The 18,330-nt window shown below is 37.3% G+C and overlaps 1 protein-coding gene across 6 annotated transcripts in view; it reads right to left on the bottom strand.

The window, feature by feature from the left end:
• Window positions 1-18,330, bottom strand: part of Kcnip4 (potassium voltage-gated channel interacting protein 4) — a 1,037,063-nt gene that overhangs the window by 32,186 nt on the left and 986,547 nt on the right. For all 6 annotated transcript variants that reach the window (XM_075943600.1, XM_075943595.1, XM_075943599.1 and 3 more), the window contains one exon: window positions 1,948-2,017. In XM_075943600.1, the coding sequence (XP_075799715.1) occupies window positions 1,948-2,017 (70 nt within the window). The remainder of the gene's footprint in view (window positions 1-1,947; window positions 2,018-18,330) is intronic.

The following is an 18,330-nucleotide window of genomic DNA, read 5'->3' as shown; positions in this document are numbered from 1 at the left end:
ATTATAAGCCCTTTGTATCAAGCTACTGAAGTTCTCTCTTTGCATGGTACTTTTTCTGTATGTAAGGTTTTGGTCTCTGTTATGTTAAAAAAAAAAACAAGTTCATCCTCCATATTTGCCTGCTTTCTCTATACCTCTTACCACTCTCTGACTAATTGTACGCAAGTACTTTCCTTGCTGGTTGCCATAGTCTGCATACTTCCCATTTACCCCCTTAGCCTCTGCAGTTGGGGTACTGTCTATGCTTGATTCCCTTTATAAAAGTTGCTCAGATCAAACTCAACCATGACTTCCATATCCTTCTTCATGTTGCTGTGTCCTGACGCTGTATTCAGATCCTTACCTTCTTGGAAGATACTGACTTTTATGTCTCCGTTTTCTTACCTTCTGAATTGTTAATTTTCCTTGTACTTATTTCTATGTCCATCCTGTGTCCTTCATGACTATTTCCTCCCACGCCCCCTTGCTTGACTCATGAGGCTTTCCACTTTGTATGAACACACTGTTCCAAGTAATATCAACATGGGTTAACTCACTACTTTGTTGCCAATAACCTTCACATCTCCGTCGTTTTCTCTGACTTTGATCTTCATATTTTTCCTTATTTCTTGATACTAAATGCTCACAGGCTACTTAAATGTAATTTGTCCCAAGTTGACAAGTTTTCTTGTAACAAATTTCCTGATAATCATGACAGACCTCTGGATAGTATCACTAATGCTTTCTCTTTCTTTTTTTTTCCTGCCATACATCACAGTCAATTATTAAAATCCTTTCAGTTTCCCACAAATTGTCAGATTTGTTTGTATGCTGTCTCTTTTTTACACCCTGTTACCTAGACTCAGGGATCTCTGCTGCCCTCTAAAGCTGAAAGACATCATCCTGAACAGAAAAACTCATGAGAGGACGAGGAGGCCACGGGTGACTCCAGAAGTGAATTTATTCCCTGCAAATTAATTTCCATATTAAAAGGAAAAAAATCACAGGGAAGGGGGCTGAGTGGTGAAGGATAAGACATTCCTAGGAGCTAGGCATATATTAGACACTTTTTAATTGCTCATGATTCAGCAGAACATCTAATTATGGCTGTAGCTGGTTAATATAGTACTATTTTTAACTTCACATCTTACAAGCCATACTTCATGTTGACTTTGCTTTATATTGTCCTCTTGCTAAAGAGGCTATAGGATCCTATATTTGAAGATTGGCCACATCTTTTTGCTCTGGTTTCTCCTCACATGTAGCTGGCCATTACACCGGTCTCAATGACAAGTTAGAGAAGACACGGTAGCATATGCTTCTCTCTACTCATCTCTAGCACGCAGGCAGCACCGTTATCCTGTGCCGAGCTTTATTACAACTACAATCATAGCTAGATTTTTATTAATTTTCTCAGGTGGAACGTTATAGTAAGAAGTTACTGGAAAGAAAAGGCGATAACAGAAAGTACACTAGCTAGAGCTACACACACAAAAAAATTTAGGTTATAACCCAGATCTGCCACTGAGTTGATGTGTGACCCTAATGGAATCATTTAACTTCGCTAAGCCCCAGATTTCACATCTGTAAATTGAAGGTAATTGCATTTGCCCTAATTTTGAGAGCTGAGAAAAATCAAATGAGAACCACAATGCGCTTGGTAGAGCCTAAAGCCATTTTGAGGACTCCTTATAAAGGTCAGGAAGCAATGTGTATGGGAGAATCAACGTGCTGGGCACAGAGGGTAACTCTGATTAAATTGAAAAAAAGTCTTCTAGAGATTCAGTGATTTGGATGCAGCGTATTTTAATAATACACTTAAAATTCTATGAGCTTCTATGCTGTGCATTAATTCTTTTACATGAAGATTAAAAATGTAGAGTCACACTATGAAAAATTAAACCAAACTCAAGATTGCATGCATAACTCTAGCTGCGAAGATGTTAACAAGTCCGCATTAGTACTTACCTCCCTGTGGAAAGAACTGCGAGTAAATCTCCTTGAAGGTTTCTTCATTAACAACACCACTGGGGCATTCCTAGGGAAAGTGGCAAGAAGCGATGTTAGCAAAGTCTTCATAAAAGGGATTTTATAATTTTGAATAGAGTTGACTGCTATGCAAAGATGCATGAAGAAAGTTAATCATCATTACTACACACACACACACACACAGGGGTGGGGAGGGCATAAACTATTTTTCTCATGTATTCAAGAAACAAAATCTTGAAACTAAAGGTTTAAATATCTTTTCATATGGAGCACCGCCCTCGTTTGCAGTCTATTGCTGTGATCCATGACGACTTTGGGAAGAATGGGTTAATTTTCTCTTACACTCTATCATTGAAGGGCATTAAGGCAGGAACTCAAGAGAGGAACCTGGAGGCAGAAAATGAAACAGAAAAAAATGGAGGAGTTTTGCTTACTGACTTGATCTCCGTGGCTTGCTCAGCCTTCCTTACAGCACACAGGGAACCAGCTGAGTGGTCAGCTCCATTCACGGCTTTTTCTTTTCTTTTTTCCCCTTCTGTTTCTTTTTGTTTTGTTATTTTACATTACAACCACAGTTTTCCCTTCCACCCCTCCTGCTGCTTCCCCTAGCCTCCCCTCCAGTCTTCCCACTAGCAGGTGGTGCTTGAGGAAGCAGAGGAAGAGCTGACATAAACATGATATAAATACACTATATATATATATATATATATATATATATATATATATATATATGAAGTTTAAATTAAAAAGTAGTTATGACTGAAAATAACTAACAATCCTTGTAAGGCTAAAAATAGTCACCACTTTGCTAATAAGCTTGTTTCGCTACTGTGAGCTTTGTTTATTCCGATAAGCCAATTAGGTCTTCATTTGTAATGAGCTTCGTTGGAGGGATTTTCAGTTTTCTCATTTGTTCATGTGAGAAATATGGCCTTTGGTATACAAACAATTTAGACTGATAACTTTGATGTGAGTTCCTATTTACAGAATCTGTCAACATATTAAATCAATCAATGAGAGGTAGCTAGCTTATCTTCATGGCGGTAGAGTAGGTCAGAAAGTACAGTCAGAGAGGAAGATGTAAATGAGATTGGGACTTTCCACATTATTACAATTATTTTTAAATTAAAGGAGTTTTATGGAAACGGTAAGAATATTGGAACAAAGGAAGGAGAAACAAACATTAAAAAAGAAAAACAGGCAAACCAAGGCATGGCTCATTCCATGTGCTGCTTTTTCTATGACCTGGAGCCCAAATAAGGCCGAGCCTTATTTTGGATGTTTCAGTGAATGTGCTTATGAACACAATTTACACTTAAATATTGAGCTTTTCTGAAGGAATTCATCTTTTGCCATGCTGGTGAGAGTCACTCAAATCTCCTTGAGTCTTGGAAAGAACAAACTCCGGCAGTCTTAAGCAGTAGGGGTCCCTGGTAGGCTGCTGTCGACTTCAGCTGCAACATGGGCACATCTTTGCCTCATAAAGGATGACTTTTTATGTTGCAAACATTCCTTGATTACATAGCCTGCTGGCTTCCCAGCTCAGAATTTGTACTGGCAAGACTTCTATGGTACTTTAGCATTCATTCATTCATTCATTCATTCAGTCAGTCAATCTTTTTTCTTTTCCTCCTTCTCCTTTTCTGTTTCTCTCTCCATCCCACTCTCCTCCCTCTTTCTTCCATCCTCTCTCTCCCTTACTACCTTCCTCTTTCACCTTTTGTATATGTGAACATATGTCTTTCTACACAAATATAAAATTCATTTGTTTTTCTTATGGGAAACCATGGCTAATATATAAAAGAGTTCAAACCAACACGTGCAACTTAGAAAAAAATAAAGTAGCATATGAATACTCGATCACTCAAAAGTTTTGATGAAATAGCTCTTGTTGGCAGTAGTGGATGGCTTATAAGCACAAATGAACACGTTGTGGTTGGACTTCTCTCACATGTAAATTGTGATTCATTAGCTACTCAGCCATGAGCCATCTGTTTGTGGCCACGAAGGGAAAGAAAACGTTTGGCTGTCTGCCATCAGGTAAGAAGTTTTTGCACAGTCAGAATTGGAAAACATCCTTCCAGCAAAAGTGATGCTGGCAAAAGACAAGGGTCAAATACAAAGGGCTGTCTATATTTTGTAAATTGTCAGTTACCTTTCGTCTTGAGGCATACTTGATGAATGTATTTTATAATAAGAAAGGATTGGTAAAAATTGATTGTCTCATAAATGCTTGTTTTGCTCATATGTTTTTGTCTGGTGAAATAATTTTTCAGCAAATGAAATGCTTCATTGATTTTGAGGGCAGTAGGCTTCACCAGGTAAATTTTTATATCCATTTCATATTCATTATGTTAATTTTCATTTATAGAAATTATGCATTTATACAAAATCTAGGCTCTGGGACTATAGTAATAAGCAAAACAATGCTCTTTTCCTATTGGAGCCCAAGATTGTTATTCCTTTTTTAATTTTGCAAAAATCAATGAGGCCTATTAGGGCTGCCAATACAAGTGTATGACCATCTACTGAAGTGTGTTAGACCTCTTAGCGACTTATACCTTAAAGTAAAATAACACTCCCTTTCTTGGGAGCTATCAATTTATGACAGCTCTTCAGCTAGGGAAGTGGGATTTCATGCCCTCCTTCCCTATCCATGCTGGCATTTTGTCTTGCTGAGCTTACATAGATCTTGGGTATAGTACTACAACAGCTCTGAGTCCATATATACATTAATGCTTCGTGTCTGAGAAACACCATGTCCTTGCCATCCTCTACTGCCTCCCACTCTTATAGTCTTTCCATCCCTTCTTCCACAATGATCAGAGAGCAGCATAGCTGTCACATTTAGTGGTTGTGTGTGTGTACGTGTGAGATACTTTGCAATTGCTTATTCTCTGTATCTTTTTAAGTTGTGGGTCTCTGATTATTGTTATCTATTGCAAAACAAGACAGATAATTTGAGATGCAATAATCTGCATGTTTAATAAAAAGTTAATAGGAATTGGTTTAAGAGTAATAGTAGTAGGTTTTCCCCTCGTAACCATGAACTATCTATCACAGGAGCTATCTCCTTACAAAGCTAGGCATAGAAGACATTTTGTGGAGCACGTCATAAATTCAATCAGGAAGAGTGTGGCCACTCCCATAACATTTGTACTATTATTGTATCAGTGAGCACATCTTGTCAAGCAGATTATTATTGTAGCAGATATGGTTCAAAGCTGGATAAGATTAATAATCGCTTTTCTCTTCCAATAGCATGTATAGCAATTTCTAGTACAATGAAAACTGGTCAGTAGAGTTTAAATTTCTAGGTCAACATAGCTTGGTTTATTCATGTTCTATAACTCAAACATATGATGTCTTCTGCAATATTGTCTCATATTAAATTATGGAAGGTAACTAAGAACATTGTAAAGTAGCCTGTGATATTGGGGAGTGTCTGTGGGACCTCCCTGACCAACAGCCTCAATAGAGGTGAACTATTCCTGACATTTGACTTACTATTTGTTAGTCTATGGCAGCCATTAATGGTTATGGGCCCCTCTATATGGTAACTACATTTAAGTTCTTTTTACATAAGCTTTACTGTATTATAGGAAACTTCTCCAGTAGTAGCAGTATTTCCTATGACCTTTTCTTGTTAGTTATTTCTTCCTTTATCATTTTCTCTAACTTCCAACTCCACTGAACCATTCATTTTCTATCTCCCTTTACTTCTTCAGATTAATGTGTTATGTCTTCTGCCATCCCATGACACCTTACTGATTGCTTGACCTCAAATGAGATGCACATATTAGTAGATTCAGACATAGTATCCACAATTGAAAGAAAACATGCAACTTGGGCTGGAGAGATGACTCAGAGGTTAAGAGCACTGACTGCTCTTCCTGAGGTCCTGAGTTCCAATTCCCAATAACCACGTGGTGGCTCACAACCATCTATAAAGCGATCTGTTACCATCCTCCAAACATACAGTCAGAAATAACACTATATACATAATAAATAAATAAATAAATAAATGAATAAATAAATAAATAAATAAATAAATAAATCTTCTTTAAAAAAGAAAACATGCAGCTTTTGTCTTTCTGATCTGGGTTACCTCAGTCAAAATGAGTGCTTCCAAATGCATCCATTCACACCATTTATATATGTTTTTATGCATGCCTCACCAATTGAGCTACACTCCAGCCCTCAACAAGTTTTTTTGAGTGACTTTATTTTGTAAGATTTTTAAAATTTACCTTATGTGCATAGGCATTTTTCTGCATGTATGTATGCATACCACTTCCATGCCTGTTGCCTGTGGAGGTCAGACGATGTCACTGAATACCCTGAGACTGGAGTTACAGATTGTTGTGAGCAACCATGTGGGAGCTGGAAACCTAACCTAGGTCTTCTGCAAAAACAACAAGTGCTCTTATCTCCTGAGGCAATTCTCCAGCCCCACTAAATGCTTCTCAAATATCTCATAGATCTCCTATTATTCTGAGAATATAGATACATAAAAGAGTTCTAAATAACTATGTTTTAATTCTTGTGTAATATAAAGTTCATCAGAACCAAACCTACACTTCCCTCACTCCTTCAATTGTTATGCACTCTTGCTTTGGATACCCCTTTTTTTTTCCATTTTAGGTCTATAATCAGGGCCACAGCGACTGAAGAATTAACTGTGGAAATATGCTCTTTTGGAAAAGCATGCAATGTCAGGTTTTCCCATCATGCCTGTAATTGGGAAAGCCACACACAAATGGAGATAATTTTACTCAAAATTGGAGAAATTGATTACACACACACACGGAGAGAGAGACAGAGACAGAGACAGAGAGAGACACACACAGAGAATAGTTTGTTTGTTTTTTTTTTAAATAGAAATTGTTGCCTTTAGTTCAGTAAAGCCTTTTATCTTCTTCACTGTGTAATTGTTACTCTCATGAGCAGATGGGCACTAAAAACATTTATGGCAAAGGTTTGGCATTTGGCTTAAGACTGCTGTAAGTGCTTCTCCATCAAAGATTAAGGATGTAGAGGTTTTCAAGTGTCTGTTGTTGCATTAATATGTAATGACAAGTGTGTTTTCACCATTTTTGTTCAAACCAATCACCATGATATAGTTAGACTCCAATAAACATGAAATGTTATTTTATTGTACATGATTGCTGTTAATTTGTCAGTTCTTGATGAGATCTCTGCCCTTTGTGACAATGTAGCTGTGCTACTAATGGCTCATTTGATTATCTTAGCTGTACCATGACAATGTAATAAATATTGTAAATATATATTGTAAATACTGAACTTATTTTCTTTCTTTCTTTCTTTCTTTCTTTCTTTCTTTCTTTCTTTCTTTCTTTCTTTCTTTCTTTCTTTCTTTTTGAGACAGTGTTTCTCTGTGTAGTTCTGACTATCCTGAAACTCACCCTGTAGGACAGTCTGGCCTTAAATTTAGAGATTGCTTCTGCCTCTGCCTTCTGGGTGCTGAGATTAAAGGTGTGCACCACCACTTCCCAGCCTAAATGTTTATTGTTTGTTTGTTTTAGTAAATATTGACCTTTCATAATGACAATGTGATAATAATGATGAGCACAGGATGACTTCCTGTATTCCAGGCATTGTCTTGAATGTTTGACATTGGTTATCTCATTTAGATGGCTAGATATTAATATTACCTCTAGTTTACAGATGACCAAAACTCCATAAGGGAAAACTACCAACAAAGCCATATTTAAGAAATGGCAGACCAGAGTCCCTGCATGATAGATTCAGGAAAATTCAGTGTTCAAAGCAACTTTCAAGAAAATTCAATTTCATACTCCTGTTTTAAAGGTATGGAGATCAAGGTCAATAAAGTTGTAATCATTTCCCTTAGTTACATAATAGGCTGCCGAGCCTTATCAGTAATCTTGTCTAATACACTTGTGCCAGAAATGCTCTTTTATCCCTGAGATTGTTGGTATTTTCTGCCAGGCAAATTTAGAGCAAGATAGTGCAATGTTAGTAGTCTTGGTCTTCAAAGTCAGGTAGAAAACATAAGTGTTGTGGGAGTCACAGAAGAGTGTAGAAGGGGAGAAAGAAAGAAAGAAAGAAAGAAAGAAAGAAAGAAAGAAAGAAAGAAAGAAAAAGAAAGGCAGCGGAGAAAAATGTATAGTACAATAAAAACAATTAAAAATAATAATAATAATAAATGTTCATTAACAATAAAAAAGAAAACTCAAGTGTAAGTCCTTCTGCCATTTACAAGCTGTGTAAGTTGAGACAATTTGTTTTATTTTTCTTTGTTATTGTATTTCTCTGTAAAATTGAAATGACATTGGCCTCAGAGAACTGGTATTAGACTTAATAAATAAAATGTACACAATGATCTCTCAGCCTCTACTTTGCACAATTTGAATAGTTCACATGTTAACCAGACTTTGGTAGGCGGAGCTCCCTCAGAGAATGGGTGACTGTAACATCAATGCATTGTACCAAGGTTAAACTGTATCTATCAAAATGCTTGAACCCAAAATAGAATAGGCCTAGTAAAATGCAATATTTTTATTAAGCAGATTTATGAATTAGGTCTTCTCCTCTTGTATTGAAAATTAAGTTTGTTCTATCTAATATCATCAGCATCGAATCTCAAATACAGAAGGATGCTGTAATTGTGAATAATAGCAGAGGAAACTAAAGGTCATGATTGTAGAAGTAAATGTCGATAGAAATTCAGGAGCCTTTCATTCACTAACTTAAATTAGATGTATTCTCAATGAGGCTTGCATAAGCGAAAGCGTGTTAAAAATGGTGCCATCAAGGAAAGTGTAGGAATGGCACTTTGGAGGCAGTCACATCTATTCATAGGAAATTTCTGAGAAAATTAGTTTGTGAGATGTGTTATTAGTTTTTATTTTTTCACCTTATAAGGAGATCTTTCAACGTTTCATACAAATGTGTCCTAGCTCTGAGGAAATGCACTAGGAATGTTGCAATGAAATACAAATGAGATATAAAACAATACAGCAAATGATATCATCTATTCTAAAATTACTTCGCCACTCTTCTAGTTATCTCCTCTTGAAGAGCTGTCTTCTATCAGGTGTCATTCCCTCACCTTTAAGATTATAATTAAGCATTTCTATATAGGCTAGGGAGAATTGTCAGTGGATAAAGGTATTGGCCATCAAGCAAGATAATCCTAGTTTGATCTGTAGGACCCATATGATGCAAGGGGAGAATTGATTCCTAGAATTTGACCTATAGATGCGTTATTAGTGGGTTGAAAAATGAGTACACAAATTTAGAAGGAAGTGTGGGGGAATCTTAGCACATGTATGATGGAGGAAGGTCATTGGTTAATTATAATAAAGAAACTGCTTGGCCCTCATAGGTTAAAACATAGGTGGGAGGAGTAAACAGAACAGAATGCTGGGAGGAAGAGGAAGTGAGCTCAGAGGCCATGCTCCCCTCTCCCGGCCAGACGTGATTAAACAAGCCGCCAGGTCAGACATGCTGAATCTTTCCTGGTAAGCCACCTTGTGGGCTACACAGATTATTAGAAATGTCCAGGTTAGCAGAGAAGAGGCTAGAGATAATGGGCCAAGCAATGTTTAAAAGAATACAGTTTGTGTGTTGTTATTTCGGGTACAGCTAGCTGGTGGCGGGAGCTGGGTAGCAGAATGCATCCCGTAGCTCCCCACAACATATGTAGAAGGGGTGTGAGTATGGATAAGATTAAAATACATTGTATTTATCTATAAAATTGTCAGAATAAATAAATACATTATATTAAAAGTCACTGTGAAATGAATATTTTTTGGGCTATCTTTATAATAGTTGAAATTGCATATTTAAAAATTCATGTTTTTATTAGATCTTATACTCACCTGTGGTACAACTGAAGACCAATATATGATAGCCATTATGTGATGCTTAAACTGAAAACCTTGGCTTTCTACTACCAGAGTTTTGTGTTGCTGATTTTTTTAAAAAACTATTCTTTCTTAGTCTAGTTGATAAAGAGAATATATTGATACAACTCTACATACGAGCAAAGGCAGATTGTAGGCAGAATTATGAAAACAGCAAATCAAGGGGACTCAGGTTTTCAGGTAAGAGCTACAGAAGAAAGGGCATTACACCACAATTGGAAGAAAGAAGCCTTTCACATAGCAAGAGAGGGCAAAAGGTATGTTGGGTGTTTTTGGGAGGGGGTTATTTTCTTAAGTAGCATATTTTTTTGAGAGCCCATTACAATGAGGTGTTTGCAGATGCACACGCAGAGAACCATGAGCAGCCTGCACACAGAGAATAGCATGCTGCCCTGATTTAGGAGATGCACCAGGAAGGAACAACTGAATCAAACAACCTACCACAGTCTGTGGCTTTTCATCAGGACTTGACCAGTTTTCACAGCAACGCATGGTCACAAGTATACTGAAGGAAGGAAGCTATGCTAACAAAATAGTTTGCTTCTTTTACCGAAGCCAGGAAGTGTATTATTTGTGCTTCTACTTTACACGGGCTTGAAGAATATGAGGACTCAGAAAGGGCCACCACTCAGCACTCTAAGGGCCAGTTGTGATGGCAAAATTTATTCAGTTTGCAAAGTCTAGGAACAGGATTCCATATCTTGAGGTGTGTCTCGTATTTGTTTTTTTTTTACTATGCAAATCTGATTAATTGATTAACCATTTTCAGATTGGCATGGTATCAACCCAGTGATATTGAAAGAAATCAACTTCTAAAAATGTTCTCAAAAGGAACAGTTAGAGTGTTTCAGTCAGAAAGGATAAAACATTCTGAGGTGGATGTTCGCTCATATAACTAGAGCAAGGTGTATTTGGGTAGTTTTGCAACACTCTGTTCCCTTGCATTTGAACTTTCCTTTTCTGGAATATTAGTAAGTCCTGAATCGTTGATAATTTCATTAGGCCCATCACTGATGACCTTCCAATATGAGCATATACACATTCCTCGCTAGCTAAACCAATGTTATTGAATGATTTTTCCATTACTTGTAGTAAAAAAAAACCATCATAACATAAGCTTCACTATTCTTCCATTTTTATGTATCTCTTGACAGAACATGAAGACAAAAATGAGTTTGGGGACAGTTCTTCTGGACCTAGACATACATCATCTGTGATTATCCCAACAGATGGATATATACAGCTGAATTTGTGTAGCCTCAGAGTTTGAAATACCTTCTCTAAAGTATATCCAAAGAATAGTTGAGGGAAGGTCGGAGCTGTAGAGGGTGAATAAAACTAACTTTTAATGATTGCCCAGGGTTTGCTGGGCACTGAGCCAGGCAATGAAGGAGATAACATGTTCTCATTAAATCCTCATAGCAAGAAGGTATTTTCCCACATGGTTTGTAACAAAAAAGCTCAGGATAGTTTAAGGAACGTTGCCAAGGTCAGAGAGAGGTTTAATCAGGGGACCTTGGGTTTGAACTGGGGTTGGACCACAGAAATTTACATATCACTTAGCTTTTTCCCAAACATTATTGTAACTATGAAAAAATGCATAACCTTATTACAATAGCGTTGAGCCCCATGTATTCACAGAAACAGAAACCACTAGTTATATAGCAAGCAAGTATTCCCATAGCAAGCACTTATTGGAACCCTGGGGACACAGTAACAAATCAGCAGGCATGTCCACATCCCCTAGGAGCTTTCAGGCTTTTGTGATGAGAAGCATAACTCAAATATCCACACCAACCAATCTCATACCTAAACATTGGGAAATGGGGTACAAAACGTAAGTAACTCATATTATCCTAAAATGTATTAAATCGAACAGGATGGAAACGCTAACTTTCTATGTCTATGAAGGTATGTGCTCCTGCGTGGGAGTGGGCATGTGCGGACAGGTGCATGTATGTGTGTGGGTGCAGACATGAGTTCCGGCATTTCTTTCATCTCTTCTGTCTTTTTACCTACAGTTTCCTTTTGTAGCCCTGAGACTCTGGAGCTTGGCTGTAAAATAAATTAGTGTTTATCCTGATAAATATATTCTGTCTATTGTAATGACTTGAGAAATTTCTATCTTCTTCGTTTTGCTTTCGCCTGGTGGTTCTTCAAGATTCTTCTCTGAGGAGGGCAGCCAATTAGCAGAGGGTCAGCGGGTGGCATTGTAAAGAAAGCCATTCTGCTGAAATTGTACTGTCTCCTGGCGCCATTCTGCAGCAAGTGCACTGTGCCCTGGCTCCAGGTGAGAGGGCTATCAGCACTTCTCCATGTGACTGTTGTGATTTGGTGGCGTACAGGTGATGCTGGGCCTTGTTAGTTCCAGGCAGCCGTCACCGAACTCTTTAAACTGCCCACGGGAATCACAGGTGATAGAAACACAGCATAGTTGTCCTGGAACACTCTTTACGGTTTAATGTCCTATTGAGACACAAGGGGGCAGTAGTGTCCTCTATGTTAACTGGAATCACAATTTCTGGTCAGTTTCAAGGTTCGTCTTTTCCTAAACTTGGTGCATATCCAGCTACATTTCTGTCAGGAAAAGTTTTTTTTTCCTTAAGGAAAGTGTCAGTAAGCCTTGCTCCTAAATTAAATACTTAGACGACTTAACTGTTTAAGAGATAAGAGCTCAGACATGTTATTTCATCCATTCTAGATTATTACATGGAAGCAGCACAACCTAAATTTATAATTACTTTATGTTTATAAGGTCACTAGTGGCTTTACTGAATAAAATCCTAATCGTAGTAATAGTGGTGGTGGGGGTGGGTCTTAGGAAACAAGAAGGCTAGCAAGTTAACACAAAAACAAAAAGAAATGAAAAACTTTGAGTGTGAAAACTTTACTGTGGGTGTGGAGTCATGCTGTACAAGTGCACTTCATTGTTTTATAAGGAAATAATTTCAATCCTTGAAATCAGCATGCATATCATGTGGCTATTTATGCATGGGACCTAAATAAAGATAAATCATACGCAAACTGGAGCCACCTGTCACTGGGAAACACTCCATTGCAGTTTCTCCATGCTGGGATGATTTCTACAATGGGGGCCCCTCTGGCACCTGCTTGCTTTTGTCATTTCCCCCCAATTTTCATAAATAAGATATTTTATTTCTTCTTAAATATCTTCTAATCGTTTGAGTTCAGAGACTTTCTTACTCCCATAGGCTTCTTAAAATTAAGACATCCTCTTATATAACCACAGTGCAACTTTCAATATCAAGAAATTAATTTTGTTTTGGTGGTTTTATATAAATCACAGCTCTTTTTCAAATGCTCTACTTGCGCCAGCTGTTTGTTTCAAAGCAAGGCAAAAACCTTTGAGTGAAAAAATTTTTTTTATAATTTTATCAAAGGGGTAGGTTTTCAATATTATGAAGTCATCCTAGACCTGAGACACTAGAAACACTGGAATATGGTTTCCTAAGGTGAGCATCATTCTAAAAGACATTTGTCTTAGGTTTTTTTCCACTGTGACAAAAATACCTAAGCGAACAACTTAAAGGAGAAAATATTAATTTTGTTTGACTGATTAAGAGATTTCTAGATAACAACTGGTGGAACACAGCAGCCCATGTCATGGGGGCCATGGAGTAGAGAAAGGGAGAGACTGCGTGGGTCTGCTTATATTCTCCTTTATCCCTGTTTAGCTGATCGGATTCATCAGCCTGTGGGCTGCAGCACATGTTCAGGGAGGCTCTTACCCACTGTATCACCATTCTCTCGAAATGCTGTCATAGGTGTATTTTACAGATTTCGAGGCACTTATCAGAGGAGTATGGGAAAATCGCAAGCCATTCTTCCTTTTTCATAGATACTGTTTAGACTGTAGTCTTGGAAATTTGGTAGTACTTGGCTTAAAATCTATGCACATCATATATGTCAGTGGGAGTTCAAGTAAGTTTAACATCTGAGAGATTTTTCTTGTTTAATGATTATATATTTTTTCTTAGTTTCTTTTCCTGTTGCTTTGGTAAAATACTATGACAAAAGAAACATTGGGATAAAAGATTTGTTTTAGCTCATAAGTTCCAAGGACAATACATTACACCAGGCAGGTCAAGATGGTAGGAGCTTGAAGCTGGCCACAGTGCATCCACAGTTAGGATCAGAGTGCAAATGCATGCTTGCTGATGCTCAGTTTCCTCTTGTCACCTACATCAAAGTGGGACTTCCTACTTCAACTAATGCAGTCAAAGCCATCCCTCACACGCATGCAGATGCCTATCTGCCACTTGATCTTCAAGTCTGGATTCTGAAAAGATGACAGTTAACACTAGCCCTCAAAAATATGTTCATATAGTGGAAATGGAAACCAGGACCCCACTCTGAGCCACACCGCTAACTATTTTCAGTGTGTATTTTAGAAATATATTGCACATGTGAGTGGATGGAAATAAGTAAGGAATTTAAACAATCAATGCTATGGAGGAGGCCCTTCATGTGGAGCTCAGGGTCTATTTGATAAGCTAAACACAGGTGGTATAGATAATCATTTGGTTACTGTTCTAATAAGCTCTATAAGAAAGCGTGGAAGGGCTGAACCTGGAAAGGTTCTAGAGACATCCCAAAGAATGTTACGTTTATACAGAGCCCTGTAAGATAAAGAGAAGTCAACAAGAGCTAGAGGGCAGGAGGACAGAAAATCTGTGATGTGATCATCCACTAAAGAGATGGCCAAGATGTCTATGTGAGATGGTCTCAGACAAGGTTAGGTAACTCAAGGTCAGCTATATAGGCTGAACATCAAATGCCCGTACCATTTATAAGTTAAGTAAAGTATATTTGGCTATCAATATTGGTTATATCTACAATTATGAATTCAATCAAGTACAGATACAAAATATTATCAAAATAGTCCAGAAAGTTTCATAAAGCATAACTTGACTTTACTGCACATTGGTAAATATATTACATCCACATAAACAAAGATAAAAGCAGGCCTCTAGCTGAAGCTCACCTTCCCTCCCTCAGTATTGAAACGGCTGGTTTGATCATTGTCTGCCTCACAACTTCTACTCATTCATATTGTACATTATTATTGGTCTATTAGGCCAAGGATGTTGTCCATACAATCATTATAGATTCTTGAGTCTTGTTACTATCTCCTTAACACTACAGCATAACAATTATTTGAATGGTATTTACATAGCCTTAGAATTGTATGTAACTTAGAGATGATTTAAAATATATTGAAGAATAGTTATAGGTTTTATATGTAAACTGTAGATCGTTCTAAGTGAGGGACTTGAGAGTCTTAGAATGTTGTTATCCCTGAAATATACTGGATTCTCCATCACATATCAGTGATAATTTCACCTGTTATATAGGTCTTTGGAGAGAATTGGGTGGTCATTTCTTGCATAATGTACTCAGTAAAAGTCTCAGTCTTTTACATTAGAAAGACAGAGAAATAATTTATCCATTAGACCTATATTTCTAACTTTTTTACAGTATTGACATGTGCAATTGTTTAGCTTCAACTTTGCATGAGGTTGCCTATAAACAAAACAGGAGTTGAAGGCAGACCTGTCCTGGCCCCTCTGGATTCTTGTTTCTCAGCTGCCATGATCTGATTGAAGATGAATTTACCACAGCTGTATAAACATTTCTGGAAATCTAAGAATCAAAATTTCTTCCTCTTATCTCTAAAGTTTGAAAAAAAATTAGCAAGAAAACAGAGAAAAACATTTTATTCTTAACAACCTAGATAACTTATAATTGTTAATGTGTGTGTATAGATTGCCATTGAATCTTATTGTTCATTTTTATTAATGATGATGGTAGTTATTATTTTTGTGATATGTATATGTTTGAGATGTTTTAGCTGGGTCTTTTATCTACTGAAAGTCTGAGGAAGGCCTCCGTAGTGTTATTTTAAGAGTTAAGAGTATTAGTAGGAACTGAATTGTGCTGAGAAGTAATATAATACATACAATAGTTCCAATTATTTGTTTTCATCTTTGCTCAATTTTCAGGGCTGTTGAAAGACATATCTAAATCTACTAGTTCCGAAGCTTTTAAAAATACATACATATAAAAGGAATACAAATGGAATTACGAGGGCCTGCAAGGCTGGAGGCTATGAGAAGGAAGTAACTCAGTGCATAAATATATTTGCCCCAGAACTGAAGTAGTATAACTCCTACCTTTCTTTTTATTAGCTATAATAGTTTAAATATAATATATGCATTGATTTACTTAATACATAAAAGTTGACTTCCTCAAAATAGCCAGCAAGTACAGGCTTATGAAATAACATAAACCCTAACACTTTCATTTCCCATCTGAACATGTGTTCATTTTAAGAGCTGATATATGTTCAAGACATTTGTTTGAAAATATGGTAAAAATATTATTTCAATCAGTGAGAGATGCTATTTGAAACCCACTCTAGATGAGCCTGTGATTCAGTTCTTTCTCCAGGGAGGCATACAGCTGCAGGTTTTATGGTCTTCACACAGGAGGAAGGGAAAACAAGAGTTTGCTTGTGTTAGCTACCAGATATTTTTATTTTCTGGTTTGTCAGTTGTTAACCTTACTGATTCCCAGAAAGGGGCCAGTATGTGAATTTAAATCATCATAGCATCTTTGTTGGAAAATGAGAAATCCAGGGGCGGTGTGGTCCTTATGAAACCTCTCAATATGCTACAAACATCTTCTGCTTTTCTATTCCCTAGGATTCCTGATAAGATGAAAAACAATTTTTATGATAGTTAAAATGCCCAGCTGAAAATGGAACCTTTTTGTCAAGGAAAAGAGCTGGAGCAATGGTATTTTATGTATTATTTTTTCCCACACTTATTTCCATAAATGATGGGGCTCTCTAAGGACTATTTCCTTAGAACTACACTTTGAAAATGATTTTCTGGCAGAATTTGATGAATATATTTTCCTCTATTTTATGCCATTGTAACAAACACTGTCCATCTTAAAATTTAACATTAGTAATAAACCATATTCCAGGTTAATTTATTAAATAGGAAGACAATTACTTCCCATCTTGTGATCATCATAGAGTCAATTATGAGTGAGCACAGGCATCTGTTGAAATATAATATCTAGTGTAAGGAATCATTATAGATCTTTTGGATCATGAGGAATCATTGATTCCTTTGTGCAAGAGTCCTAGAGTTCTTTTTTATTCCTTCTATGAAGATGCAGCAAAACCACAGCTTTCTGTGAACGAGGGGAAACTGAATTGCTGGTGCTTTGGTCTTGGGCTGTTCAATTTTCAGAATTGCAAACAATGAATCTCTGTTGTTTGCTATTTAGTTTTCTGTCAACTGGACACAAGTTATAGTCATTTTGGAAGAGGGATCCTCAATTGAGAAACCGCCACCACCATATTGCCCTGTGAGCAAGACCGCGGTGCCTTTTCTTGATCCATGGTTGATGTAGGAGTGCATAGCTTACTGTGTGCACTGTCACCCCTAAGCTTTTGGTCCTGGGTTCTATGAGAAAGCAGGCTGAGCCAGCCCTAGAGAGCAAGCCAGTCTGCAGCACTTCTCTGTAACTTCTACTTCAGTTTCTGCCTCTGGCCTTCCTGCCCTGGCTTTCTTTAACAATATATTGTGATGGTCAAGTCTAAGCTAAATAAACCCTTTTCTTATCCAATTGTGTTTAACTATAGTGTGTTATCACAGACACCCGAACTAGGACAGTTGTTACACAGTCTGTGAGAGTGCCTGTTGTGGGCTACAGGAAAAAGCTGAAACACATATTAGTTCAGTTTCTGACACTTTGATATGTGGAATATCTGACAATATCACAGCGAAGATGGACTACAGACAACCAAGAGCAGAAGTAGGTAAGAGACCAGGGGGTGGGAGTGGATTTTTCAGGTAAGTGGAAGTAGAATACAGGGTTATAAAGGGACAAAGGCACTATTAAAACAGGAGGGTTAAGTAGAGAGGAGGATTGGAGTGCAGGGTAGAGGAGGGAATATAAAGAAGGAACTGTTGCTTAAGGACTTTTTAAAAGTCGTATCTAAACTTACTAATATTGAAATTTCTTAAAATATATACATATGCAACAGTAGTGAGGAAATAGATTTTTCATGAGGAGATAATATCTCAACTAAACCTAATATATCATCAAATAAAACCCCTGGTAACAGGAATGGGGTTATAACTTTATAATTTTTCACCAAAGCGATCCAATAGACACTTACAATCCCAAACTTTACAGGCTAGTGCCAAGGCAACTGGTTAGCCTTGCCAACTGCACAGTTAAAACCCAACAGCTGAATACATCGCATAGTGAAGCCATTGAACAGGGAAAAACTGAGCAAGTGCTCAACCAGCAACCTCACTCATACTGACTGGTGCTCACAGTGCTAGAAGATATTATACATGCTACTGGAAGGGAAAAGTAATCATCAGTCTCACTCAGCTACAAATCC

The sequence above is a fragment of the Microtus pennsylvanicus genome, chromosome 12, assembly GCF_037038515.1.
Source record: "Microtus pennsylvanicus isolate mMicPen1 chromosome 12, mMicPen1.hap1, whole genome shotgun sequence".
In the NCBI taxonomy this organism is placed as follows: domain Eukaryota; kingdom Metazoa; phylum Chordata; class Mammalia; order Rodentia; family Cricetidae; genus Microtus; species Microtus pennsylvanicus.
Note: the sequence above shows the minus strand (reverse complement) of the source record. Positions and strands in the feature narration are given on the sequence as shown.